Source organism: Seriola dumerili, unplaced genomic scaffold (assembly GCF_002260705.1).
Source record: "Seriola dumerili isolate Sdu_G_001 unplaced genomic scaffold, Sdu_1.0 BDQW01001222.1, whole genome shotgun sequence".
In the NCBI taxonomy this organism is placed as follows: domain Eukaryota; kingdom Metazoa; phylum Chordata; class Actinopteri; order Carangiformes; family Carangidae; genus Seriola; species Seriola dumerili.
Window position 1 is genome coordinate 19,826 of NW_019175477.1, and position 13,309 is coordinate 33,134.

At 40.7% G+C, this 13,309-nt stretch overlaps 1 protein-coding gene across 2 annotated transcripts in view; it reads right to left on the reverse strand.

Moving 5' to 3' along the window:
- Positions 1 to 13,309, reverse strand: part of scube3 (signal peptide, CUB domain and EGF like domain containing 3) — a 70,387-nt gene that overhangs the window by 10,423 nt on the left and 46,655 nt on the right. Inside the window, exons 7-10 of one of the 2 annotated variants that reach the window (XM_022767592.1) lie at positions 12,919 to 12,966; positions 7,994 to 8,110; positions 5,581 to 5,703; positions 957 to 1,073 (exon numbers count right to left, since the gene is read on the reverse strand). In XM_022767592.1, coding sequence (XP_022623313.1) covers positions 957 to 1,073; positions 5,581 to 5,703; positions 7,994 to 8,110; positions 12,919 to 12,966 — 405 coding nt within the window. The remainder of the gene's footprint in view (positions 1 to 956; positions 1,074 to 5,580; positions 5,704 to 7,993; positions 8,111 to 12,918; positions 12,967 to 13,309) is intronic. The other variant, XM_022767593.1, reaches the window with a different exon arrangement.

Consider the following 13,309-nt stretch of genomic DNA (forward strand, 5'->3'; position numbering starts at 1 on the left):
GCATTTCACTCAAAGCCACAGATGTCAAAGTTAGACATGTCATCAAAGTTATCATGATTCATTCTCTGGGAACTCTGAATGTCTGAACAAATCCATTTAATAGTTGTTGAGATGTTTCAACCTGGACCAAAGGAGTGGACTGACCACTGGACCGACAGTCCCATCCCTTGAGCAACGATGCTATTATGGCTAAAAACTATCCGGTAAGGTAGGAAACCAAACTAAAAGACTGAAGTGTGCCTCTGAAATTTATCACAAGTTACAGACAGGTGACATATTAAAGGAAACAACCTGAAAAATTAGTGGAGAAACAGGATGACAATCCCCCCACCCACAGGGCATGAGGGGTCACTGAATGGTTTGATGAGGATGAAAATGAATCATATGCTATGGCCTTCTCACATTTCCACCCAATTGAACACCAACGGGAGATTTTGGACCGACATGTAAGACATGTCTTTTGGAAGAATAGTGTTTATGCCTCCAGTAGAGTTCGGAGACTCCATGAAAATCAATGCCAAGATGCACTGAAGCTGTTCTGGCAGCACATGGTTGCCAAACACCATACTAACACACTTACTGTTGGTTTTTCCTTTAATTCGTTACCCGTCTGTATCTCAAGTACATGATATGCTTTATTATTTATTAGTATTAGATATATAATTTATCAGTTAAAACTCTGGTACGGTCCTCTATGTAAGCTGTCAGTCAAAATTCATATTACCATTAATAATCTATTTCCTGTGTAGTTGTGCTTTTCCTGCCAAACATAAGAGCAATTAATGGAGGGTAAGCAAAGAGGTGTGGGCAGGAGATTTACATCTAGAGACAAGGGTAGTGTGATGTGTGATGTGTGTGTGTGTGTGTGTGTGTGTGTGTGTGTGTTGTTGTGTGGTGTGTGGGGTGTGTGTGTGTGTGTGTGGGGGGGGGGGGGGGGGGGGGGGGTGGGGGCTCACCTCCGCAGTGTGCCAGGCCGTAGAGGACGTAGCCTTTATGACAAAGACACTGGAAACTGCCGGCAGAGTTGACACAAAAGTGGTCACAGGCACGGTCAAAAGAGCATTCGTCAATGTCTGTATAGATAGAAAGACGTGCAGTTAGAAACTCGTCAAATAGTTGAACAAATTACAAACAAAATAAATAAATAAAATTTCAAACAAGACTCCCTGTCCTATCATGGCATATTTTCCTCTTTTCATCTTTGGTATTGTATTCATAGTTTGTCATGAATTGCAATGGGTCAAATCACATGTCACAACAACAACAACAACAACAACAACAACAACAACAACAAAAGCGTCTCCTGAAAAGAAGACATCTCCCGTTTGGTGCTTTGTATAGTGGTTGACCTCCTGCAGTCATGCAGTTTTCCATTTTGATCCACTGAAATGGACTTTTCAAGGTATTTTTGAAATAATAAGCGGCCGCAGCAGGAGTCAAAAGAAAGTCTGCTCCTCACCTGATAATAGGAGCTGACGAGCAGTTTTTTTTCTCCCCACACACGATCTGCCAATCACTTTCCCTTTTCTCCTCTTAACTGCGCTATAAATGACCCAGGACTGTTGGAAACCTCATAATCTGACTTCCCACTCTTTTATTCTGAGTTCATATTTATATCATGCTTTGAATAATCATTTCAAAAATAACAATAATTGTATTATTTAGATAAATATGTCACAGTATGAATGCAGATAAGAAGAAACCTGTTTTCAGACTCTGGTCCTTCTGACCCCGTCAGCCTCGTCACACCTGCAAATCCACATTGCAACAGCTCCATCCCGGCTGTCAGCAGCCTGTCTTATCTTTGTGAGCTTCTCTGCTTCTCTGCTCTCTTACATGTGCATCCTGATAAGTTGCTTAAATGGCATGGGCTCAAAGTCCACTGATACATGAAGCAACAGGAGATGGATGACATTTGGTTTTATTACGATCAAAGTTTCCTTTAATGTCAGCAATCATCTGTGTCAAGCCTAGGCAACACATGCTGGGAAAAAATGGAGATGTGCTACAACTATGCTAGATGTCTAATTGGCTAATTTTAAAAAAAGGTTCTGAGGATTTTCCCAGGAATATCACGCTTTCATCCACTACAGCTGAAGCTCCTCTGGGTTATGAGGCAGCGCCAGCCACCATCAAACAGATGACACAGGTATTTCACAGCAATTACAGGAGTTCAGTCAAATAATGGGTTACCTTGAAGAAACCAAGAAGACAGACTGATAAATGTCTGCACAAATCTTGCATTCACATATTCACTCTTGGCATAATCCTTCATAGACAGTGCAGCTGAACTCTCTGCAGATCAGTAAATACAGTCATTGAGTTAATGCTTGGCAAAGCACCAAAAAGGAGATGAAAAAGTGCTGAGATTTAAAGCTTATTAAGTGATCGGTTTACAAAAGAGAGCACAAGCTTTGGAGGAGATCAACAGGTTAGTGTTTGAAAGTTTGAAAAACCTCAGAATGTTTCATTGTTGCACATATGACTCAACTACACCTCATCTGGACAAATAGATCCTCCCAATTTAGGTTGAACATCCAACAAATAAAATGATCTTTTCAAATGTCTGAATCTGATGCACCAGTTCAATACTGAGTGAAGAAAAGTGACCACAAAAAAAGAAAACGGCAATAGCAAACTTTTACAGTCCTTGCTATTTGTCCGCACTGTTACCCCCAAGAGATTCATAGCAGCAACAGGGAGCAGCCTGAGCTGGCACATGCTGTATGAGGCATTGCAAAAGTGATTGCTTTTGGCGCATGAAGTATAAACTATGCTTGGTTCACTTTTAAGTGAAAACCCTCTGGGAATTAGGCGTGGTGACCGAGTTTACCCTAAAAAAAATGTTGCACTAAGTGACGCCAGAAGTTGATCTGCAACTTATCATTATATCGTTTTCTGTTGCGCCCAGCTACAGAGTGGATGTGTGAACACATCTGGGACTCCTACAACCCTTATTTACCGAGAATCTAAGGTGAAGTATGCAGTGGGCAGGCAAGACAGCATCATGAGGTGAAGTACGTGCTGGGGACCATGGAAAGATTAAGTGAGAGCAATCATATTGCTGCCTAACTCTGTCTAAAGCCTGAAAGACTAAGATGGGAATCACAAATCAGAGATTCCATCAATTATTTAATCTCTTTTCTCTCTCTCAGTTCATCACTTTAATCTCCACCCAAAATAAAATTCTAGGGAGGTAAATGAGGTAGACTGAAATTAAGAAAAGGTCACTGTTGTTTATACAGAACAGATAAGAGCTTTATCATAGATGTTCCCTCTGGAGAAAACATGAAGTCAGATGAACATCTCCCTGAGTGCCCTCATGTGGATTAGGAGTGAGAAAGAGATGAGAAGGAGACTTTGGAGGGTGTTGAGGGTCGAGGAATGCTGACAGGGGCTCAGCAGACATGTCCCATCCTGACTTATGGGCCATGGTCCACTGACAGCAGGGAAACACCATGACTGTTTAAACCAAGATAAACCCAGAGTTCAGTTTACACATCTCAACACCTCGCGGAGACAGCAAGCATCTCTTTAAGTGTCACACCACCAACCACCAGCATCTATTATGTCCGCTACGATTAATAAAACTACAGTACGATGGTTGTGCAATTACTGCAGGTTCACTTAATCTTCATCTGCCTGCTCTGGATTTATGCCCCTAAGTGAGATGCATGATGGGGGTTATTATATTTTGTTTTGTTTATATAAAACCTTATTAGACAGATTTTACACATGAAGATCAGCAAGTGAAAACAGATGTATAATGTCATCTGTGGCTCTGCAGTAGCACCAAGAAAATAACCCTGATGATGTCATACTGATGTCATCAGGGTTATATTGAATCGGGCTTGGAAAATTCTTCTCAAAGTGAAACTCTTGGTTATAAATATATGAGCATTTACTTGGCAGTGAGGATTGAATAAAAGACACTATCCAAAATATAAATTATTAAACTTAAGCACATAAATTATAAACAATACAAATAAATAATACAGTAAGAGATAAATAAAAAATAGCATATATTGATCATCAATATAAATTAAAGGTTACTACATGAAGCTCTATTAATTCATAGTTTTACACATCTCAACTGTTCTTTTGCAGATTTTAAATTTGTACATTTCAGGGATTTACAACATCCAGAATTTGTTGTAAAAAGCATTAAAAGTGAGTGTGTATTCATGAATTTTGCTTTTGAATGTTTGGGGTTTTTTTTCTACTCAGACACATGCCATTGATCTATAATACCACGGTTACCTTGCCTTGTTGTTTCTAAATTCATCGTTACATTATGGGAAATGTAGGTTCCGGTGTGTTTGGAGTTAGACCCATACTAGGGATTAAAAGTCAGGATCTCTCAGCCTCTGCTGCTTTGATTTTGGCCATTTTTTTTCCAATATGACTTTTGTGATTCTCACAACTTTATGAAAGTAAAATACAAAATCCCTGGATCACCACTTTAATTACAGATTTGCATACTAACATCAACACCAAGAATCACACGGGCAGCTGCACCATAAGAGTTTCATTAAGATATAGATGAACCTCTACTGAGAGGCATTCTGCTCTTATTTTGCCCGACTCTCACTCCATGGGTGAGAAAAATGACAGGAATGAGAGGACAGGATAAGGAGCAGACAGGTGACTCAGTAGTGTGGAGTGTGTGAGCCTGGCAGCACCTCACTCAAAGGGAGGTGAGCTTTATCACAGCCCGTCTCTCCAGACAAAACACACAACACCAAACAAGGACAACACTGTTCCAGAGTCGCCCCTGTGCACCCAAACAGTTGGTTAAGGCATAGTGCCACAGAAAACAAGCTGTGATTTACATTCCCACATGCACAGACCAGATTTTCTCAGTTATCTACATTATTTTAGCAAAAATAAACTTTGAATTGTTTGACCCCAAATAATGAGAGAAAGGCATCGCAACGAAAATAGATTCGAAGTGACAAGAAAGTGGCAGCAAAGCACAGCGACATAGTGTGTATTTTCATTGACCACATACGATGTTTGTGTATTGTGTACAGAGTGGCGTAATTCACTGCAGCAATTCAAAACCCATCGCATGACATTGATGTGTAGCAGGCTGGATATTGATTGACCACATCAGTAAAGAAAAGAGAATGAAAAAATAGCATGTCATCTGTTTTTCCACCCGGAGAGAGACCGAGCTCGGCTCCGCTTGTCTTCTTTCACCAGATGTTTCTGTAGTGGCTTGATTCTTTCAAGAACCAGAGGTTTTAGAGTCGGAGCTTTAATTCCCCACACCTGTGTTCGGCCACGGCAAACTCTTTATTTGTTCTGCAGCTAGTCCCCCCCAGCTCCTGCTGAGTGATGGCTGCCACCAAATATAACAGACAAACAAGCCAGAGAGGCCTGGTTTGGTTTCTCTGCAGTCCAGGGGGGAGCAAATTTTTGTGCCACTAGGAAGACATTATTGGTTTACCATTCTGTGTTAAAAACTATATACTGCTTTAAGGTGGCTCTACCTTACAGAAGGTGTTCAGGATGTAGAATTCCACTGGAAAATTATCTTTATTAAAGTGGCAAAAGGTCGTCAAATGTGCTACCTACCTTGACAAGTTCTTTCATTGGTCAGCAGCTTGTAGCCTTTCTTGCAGCTGCATTCAAAGCTGCCCACTGTGTTCCGACACACATGGTCACACCCCCCATTGTTCAGACGGCACTCGTCAATGTCTGTGAGCAGAAAATCATCAAGAAGAATGGACACATCAAATCAAACACCACAAATGAAAATAGGAGAGAAAATAAAACTTGAACCTGCAGTACGTGACTTTTTTTGTCTTTTCTCTGAACGACGTCAAGCAGATACAGAGCAACATTAGCAAAAATTTGGAGTCATGGTTTTGGTCAACTTCTTAGGGAAGTATCTAGCTTTGTTCACCAGCAAAGTATTGTGCCAGTTCACACTTAAAAAGAACTAGATCAAAGTTCAGTTCATACAGATGAAAATGAACTAGCTCATGTTCGTAGTTCATTTTTTAAAATTTTGAACTAAGTTCACAGTTCCAAAAATGAACTAGTTCACATTCATTTGCTCCCTTTTTTTTTTAAATAAATAGGCCACTGTTTTTTTTCAATCCATCACCAGCCCCGAATTATTGCAACTCCCAAACTAAATGAATTATTATATATCCCTGACGCAGAAATTAGTTAGATTTAAAATCCAATATAAATATAATCCGTCTGAGTCTTCACTTGTTTGTCCATAATACTGCTTTAAATGCTCAAACAAACTGGATTTAGCAGTAGTCAATGTGTCTGTAACGTCTGTACCACCAGCACCAGCCATGCTGGGCCGTGTCTGTGGAGACGTCAAGCGGCGTACCGTAAAACTGTCATAAAATGCTCTTGCTCATGTTCATCATTTGCAAACTTTGTTCAAAGCTTTGTTCAGTTCAGCATTAATATTTTTTGTGAAATGTGCTGTTCATTGAACACGTTCATGCACAGCACTGACCAGCTAGTTGCCAACTTTGGTGCTGGGCAGGCAGCATGAAGTCATTTTATTAGGACATTTTTTTGCTGAAAACTGCTGCACACTGCAGCCAAAAACAATGATACTATAAAGCAGTGAGAGTAAATCAAAACCGTGAAGTTGTGGGCGACAAAACCACAAAAATCAACTGAAATGCTGCGTAGAGTTAGGGGGAGTTTTTCTTTAAGAGCGACCCCTCTCACATACAAGTGGTGTTGTTTTCCCATTGTTAACATAAAAATATTGATTATAGCAGCTTTAACAAAAGTTCAGTAAACATTGTTAGAGCTGAACAGTGAGATAGAAGTATAAGAACAAAGATGCTAATGATGCAGAATAATCCAAAATAGGACGATTATGTGTTTGGCTGTACTGGCATGACAGTCTAGAAATGGGATTTCCTTACTGGCCCTCAAAAGGGCTAAAATCAGTTTGCGTGTGACTCTAATGGGCTGCAGCTCTCACATAATAAAAGCCTCATAGCAGTAAGACCTCTAAATCATCATTGTCCATCTCCTTCCATTTACTTTTATTTCTGTAGCCAATACCCAATCGGTATATCATGTGTTCATCCCTGCGTTTGATGCTGCTCTGCCTTGGTAGGTTTGGCAGCGGATCTAATTAAGTCTGAATCATCGTCACAAATGAGGCATCTGTCTCTTGCGGGAGTCTTCATCATCTGGTTGAAATAAATGCATCAGAAATGGAATGAAATAATCCCTTCCTTGCTCCATCTTTGTCTCAGCTCTTCAGAAGTGTCTGGCCTGCAGCGAGCCCCTGTCGTCTGGTGCCAGTGCTGCCAGGATTTGTTTTCCTCTTCTTTCCTCTCAAACCAAACTAATATAAGCCAATGCACTTTTATCAGAGCTGTAAGTGTAACATTACGAGCTGCAGACAGCACACAGATTTCTATCCCAGCCTCTCTGAAAACAGACTGTCCTCAGCCGCTCTACTCTATGAATGTCAGTAGTGCCTTTGTTTCCTCCCTCTCCTAATGTAATTCTCAGTAAGGTTTGGAATTGATTTTATGAGACGTAATATAAAAAACTTGCTACAGTACACAGGTTGCTTGAGTTGAGGATGCGCTGCCAACACTAAGAAAGGCAGAAGATGGTGATACAGTGGGAAAAAAACTGTCACAGAAAACGAATGGCATGACAAAAGATTACTCAAATTATGCTGCTGAAAAGCAGAAAGTAAGGTGAGATTGGTGCTACTAGTGAGGATACATGACAAAGATTGTAAATGCAATTGTGGGTATGAAACAATAATAGTGTAGTCTATAAAGAGAAAATCTAACTAGAAGTTTGGTGAAGGTGCTAATGTGGAGGGTGGCAACAGCATAAACTCTTGATAATAATACTTATGAGCTCCAAATTGAGAGAGAAGCTCCAGGGTGCCTGGCAACGCAACAAGCCGGAGATAAATCTGGTGACAGCTGGACATGTGCAGGTTGAACGCTGCCTGGAGCGGTGGGTGATGCTTTACCTTTGCATGTCTTGCGGTCGGGCTGCAGAGTGAAGCCAACAGGACAGCTGCAGCGGACTCCTGTCACTGAATCATGACATGTGCTATCACAGCCGCCATTGTTCACTGCACAGGTCTCTGCAGGGAAACAAGCACTCACAGTCAGACAAACCCCTGGAAAAATATGCAGTAGATGCTGTGTTGACCTAGTTATTTCTCCCCATCGAAACAGCTTACATGCATGCGGGTATAATAGTAAAAATTAGAAGACACAGTATTATATACAGCATTCCCTTTTTTCAGGAGACAAAAATAAGAAGCATAGCAGGATTTCAGGTGTTCAGTGGTAGAGAGAAATGAAGAGGAAGTAAAGATAGAAAACAGAGGAATAAATGCAGCAGCTGAAGGAGATTAACAGTGAAGGAATGGGAGAGATGTTTGTGAATAATGAAAGGTGACAGAAATATTATAACACAGCCAAATATAGTACTTTAAATGTTTTCTTTATGTGTGAATGTGTGTGTAAAAGTAGGTAAGTGTGTGCATGTTTGCTTCTCTTTGGTCAAGGTGAATTACGACCTCCAAAAGTCCCCAGTACTGTAGGACATCTGTCTCCCCTCCATCATGAGGGTACAGGTTTGACTTCGAGACAGATGCAGACAAAACCACCACTTTTTCCTGGTTTTGACAAAACCTTCCAGGCATTTTGGGGATAAAAAAGCAATTTCAGCTACCTGGGCCCTGTGTTGGCTAGACTGATTTGAAAAAAGGGAGGTAGTCAGTCTAGATAGGATGGCGGAGGTCTCTTCTCTAGACAGTGACAAATTTCACAGAGACTTTCATTTTAAGCAACAGTACAGGGGAAAATTCGTTCTTATGTTAGAGCGACCAATGTCTGTCCTAATAGTTTTGCCAGCTTTATAGAAAGCCTCACATACTGTTAAGCAACAAAAAAAAAAAAAAAAAAACTCTTTGCGACCTGAAACAATCACTTTAACTTGCTGTAAGGCAAATGGTCATCCACACAGCTCAACACTTGTGTCTAATGGCTGGCTGGCAGCTTGTCCAAAAAGGAGCCAGCACAGCTGGGTTAGTCAAAGACTTCATACTGGCAAGGAGATAGCAGCTCACACGTGGCACTAAAGAGGGAATGCAGCTGCACTGGTTTTTTTTATAGAGAGCAAGGATCCCTTTGGGGAAACACCTAATCCTCTTCACTTAAATCTAAAACTGCACTGCCTGCAGCAGCCATAATGAAACTTTCTAAAGCTCTTTCCCCCCAAATAAAAAACTCAACTGTAGATTGGAATTATGTATCAAAGGAAAACAGGTGCTTATAGTGATGTAATGTAATGTTTTATAGCCGTTTCATAGACAACAGCTCAAAACAGTTCAGTGGATGTTGTTGCCACAGGCTGAACATGATGCATCAATATACTGGGATAGATTTCAAGTAAATATAAACACAAAGAGTTTAAATAAAAAAATAAAATAAAAAAAAATAAGTAAGTCAACACTGAAAACGTTGCTATAAAGGTCATCTTAGACAATTCACAGTATTTGTGACCTCCCTTTACACCCTACTGTATATGTTCAATAGTCAACTTCTGGCCACTGGTCTCGTTTGTCGATACAGTTCGTCCGTGTTTTGTATATGTTGTCATGATTTGTGAGACACCTTTCCTGGATAACCTAAATAATTTTGCATGTCTGTGATTTGCTGATGCTCCTGCAGTTTAACAAAAGATATTTTCTTTAAAAGTCAGCCTCCATTTAAACTGTCAAATGTTTCCACCCTAATACGAAGCTCTAGCAGTGTTTGTCATTGTGGTTAAAGGGAGATGGATTCAAATTTTAATTAGTATTAGGAAGATTGTGCTATTTTTTCTTTCAAAAATTGGACACTTCACACATCCTTGCAAGATTTAGTACACTCAAGACGGATCAATCTGCTTACAGAGGAGTACTGGGCAGAGGGGAGGGGGCTGGGGGTGGGGGCTTCCAGTTAATACCTCCATCCCAACCCAGGCTTGAGAGTATGGTACTGTGGGTTCATATAATTGCAAAGTGTGAGCAGAGACAGTTGGCAGACGAGACGATAAGACAGTGTCAGGACATGCCTCCAAACCGCTTAGTCAGGCAGCCATCTCACCAAACTGTAATGATCATGTATTAAGAGAGCAAAGAAATATTTCTGACATTATGGTTTTGTGAAGACAGGGGAGAGACACACACTCTGGTATGTGTGTGGGTTTGTGTGTTTTGGATGCACACCAGCCACATCTACAGTGCACCAGGTTGGGCTCTGCAATTACAGTGACGGTGGGCAGACTTTTGTAAATATTCTCCAGTGTGATGTGTAGGGTGTCGGGTCTAATGCTGAGCCTCTACAGTATATGTTTCATGCGGAGAGGTTCAGACAGTGTACATCATCATTTAACAGAAGCCGCGGGATTTAGAGCTGCACCACTTCTTGACTTACTTCAGAGCTGTTGACAAGCAACCTCAGTGCAACTTGTCAGCAGCCATTTATGATGACCGCAAACGAAATACGTCAGCGGGTGAGGGGACAGAATTCACACAAAGGCACAAAGCAACATTTCCCAGAGTGTTGATCACTGAGAATAAATCGCATTTGTGAAAAAGACCTTTTTTTTTTTTTTTTTTCTTTTGAAGGGAAAATACTGTTTCCTTGACCAAACAGCAAACATGCAGCTAGAGTAAAGTTACACAGACGGTGTAAGGGGTTATCAGACAGAGACATGACCACACCCTGAGGTGAATGCTCTCTCAATAACATACACCACACAATAAGAAAATAAAACCAACGAAAACGTCTTTTTTCAACTGTGAAAGTGAACCCCAACAGTGGTTTCAGGAGGGTACAGTAACACAGGAAATCAGGAGACGAACCTGATAAATCAGGAGGTAAAATACGTCCCTTGCTCTTAATGTTTCTATTTCTGAGAAGAAAAAAAAAAAAAAACAGAAACTAGGGCACAAAATCCTGAAATAGGTCAGACTTTTATATCGTAGCATGTCGGGAACGCAGTGTTCATGTACATACAGTAGTAACAACTAGTTACTTAAAAACACTATTGTTTTGCTTCTTACCTTGAACGGGCTACTCCTCTGAGAACAAGCCTCCTCCCTCAGTTTCTTACATGGTATAATTAAATCGTAAATCTCTTTGAAGTATCAAGGTTTGATACATCCTCACAGATTTATGAGTTTATTTTTCCTGGCATCTTTGCCATAGCTATTAAAACACAGCTCATCCTGATAATTGGGCTGAATTGCATTAGTGATATTATCAAAATGCAAAGTTTCAATACTCCCCCGCCTTCCCTCACATGTGCTCCATTGTTCATTTTACTGCAAATGTAGTGAAACAAATTACTTTTGGCAACAAAACAGAAAAATAAACTGGACTGGAATGACATTGATTTATTCCCTGCAACTGATTATTTTCATCATTTTAGGACACAGGATTACAAGTGTATGAAGGAACAAGTTGAGAGGGATTCTGTGTTTCATCTTTTGTATGAAGTGGTGCTGAATCATGGATATTGGCTTCCTCACCAAAACTAATAGTCCATGATGATGGAGTTTAGGAACACTGTGGCCGAGTGTTTGAAACAGTGCAAGCTTAATTTCGCTCATTTCACTTGTATCAAAACAGAAATGAAACCAAAGTCTTTGGTCTGCCTCTAAAAACTATCACAGTTAAATTGACAGTGTTATGGACTTTTGACAAAGGCTCCTTGCACTTATACTAAAACATTCTTATTCAGTAGATCAATCAAACTGCAGTGGTGGAAACACTAGTCAGATCCTATGTTTAAGTAAAAAAAAAAAAGAAAGAAGTGCATTCATGTTCATATTTTTCATTACGAGTACATATCCTGCATTAAAAGTTAAGTTATTATCAGCCAAATGCTACTAAAAGTATCAGGAGTAAAACGTCTTGTTCTGTATAAAAATAGCCTCTGTGACTGTTATATTATTATATATGATATTATTATATTATTCATACTGATGCATCAGTGTTTAAGCGGCATTTACTGTTGTAGTGTGGAGAGGTGGCCACGCTTAAGGTCAGGCCCCTCCAAAAGGTCACAAGATAAATCTGAGGGGTCGTGAGATGATTAATGGGACGAGGTCAATAACCACAAATCTATTCTCACATATTGGACTGTTGTCTGATCGCTGATTTTTTGGTGAAATATTGAATCATTTTACTTCTTTGAGCCTCAATCAGTTATTTAAATGAAACCATGTGAGATGTTTAGAGGGGAAAAGTCTCTTTGGTGGAGCAGCTAACAACTCACAGACATCTGGGGCCCCAACTACACACTGCTTTATTGTAAGGCGTCAAAAGGTTGGGAACCACAGGTTTAGTCTTTAATAATGTATTGTGTTTTATAAGTTTATCATAGAGTTGTTGTTTTGGTTTTTTTTACCTCCCGCTGTCAGGTAAATGTGGTGGGGTATTTTCTTCTGCATGTTAGTGGAGTAGAAGTGTAGCATAGAATCAAATGGTTCGGCCTCAAAACTGTGAAGTACAGCGTTTAAGTAAATGTACTTAGTCACAATGACTGCAAGAAGGGAGTTGACTTTGACGAGTTACACCTGTGACAATATTAGATACAGTAGATCTCGATTTCCTTATATAATGCTCATAATGCTGGTCAGTGGCTCCCTGTATGCAGCTGTGTTTTGAAAAGGTGTGGTTTGACACGGACAGTGGTTGTTATTGAGAGGGCATTCAAAGAAGGAAGAGGAAGGTGGGGTGGGGGGGTGGGTTGGGAGTCAGAGGTCAAGGGTCAGAAGGATGATGCCCCTGTGGGGAGGGGAAGGCCGTGATCAGTGCCTGCTAGGTTAGCTTCCTCTACTCCCCACACCCACAGACCCCAGAGAGAGGAGTCAGAGGAACACATATTTACCATTGGGGAACAGCTGTGGGGCTGCCGGGGACTGGACACTCCTCTCCCCTGCATGCACGCGCACACCCACACACACGCACACAGTGTAAAAACACCACTTTAGTTCTCCATACACTTGAACCACGCAGCATTTGCGTGTTATGTAAATCATGAGCATGAGACAAGAGCTAATCTGACCTTGCTCCTACCCATGATACCTTGCATGAATTATTGGCACGACTTCTGGTTACTCCTCTCACTGAGGCAGTGTCTGTGGGAGTTCGTAATACACTACAGGTGTCTTTTCATGGAATAATGTGATCGTGCCTCTGCCTCCTACTACTGAGGGCTGGAAGGACGACCTGAAGAAGTGGCTTTGATTATATACAGTAGCATACTTAGCTACTTTATT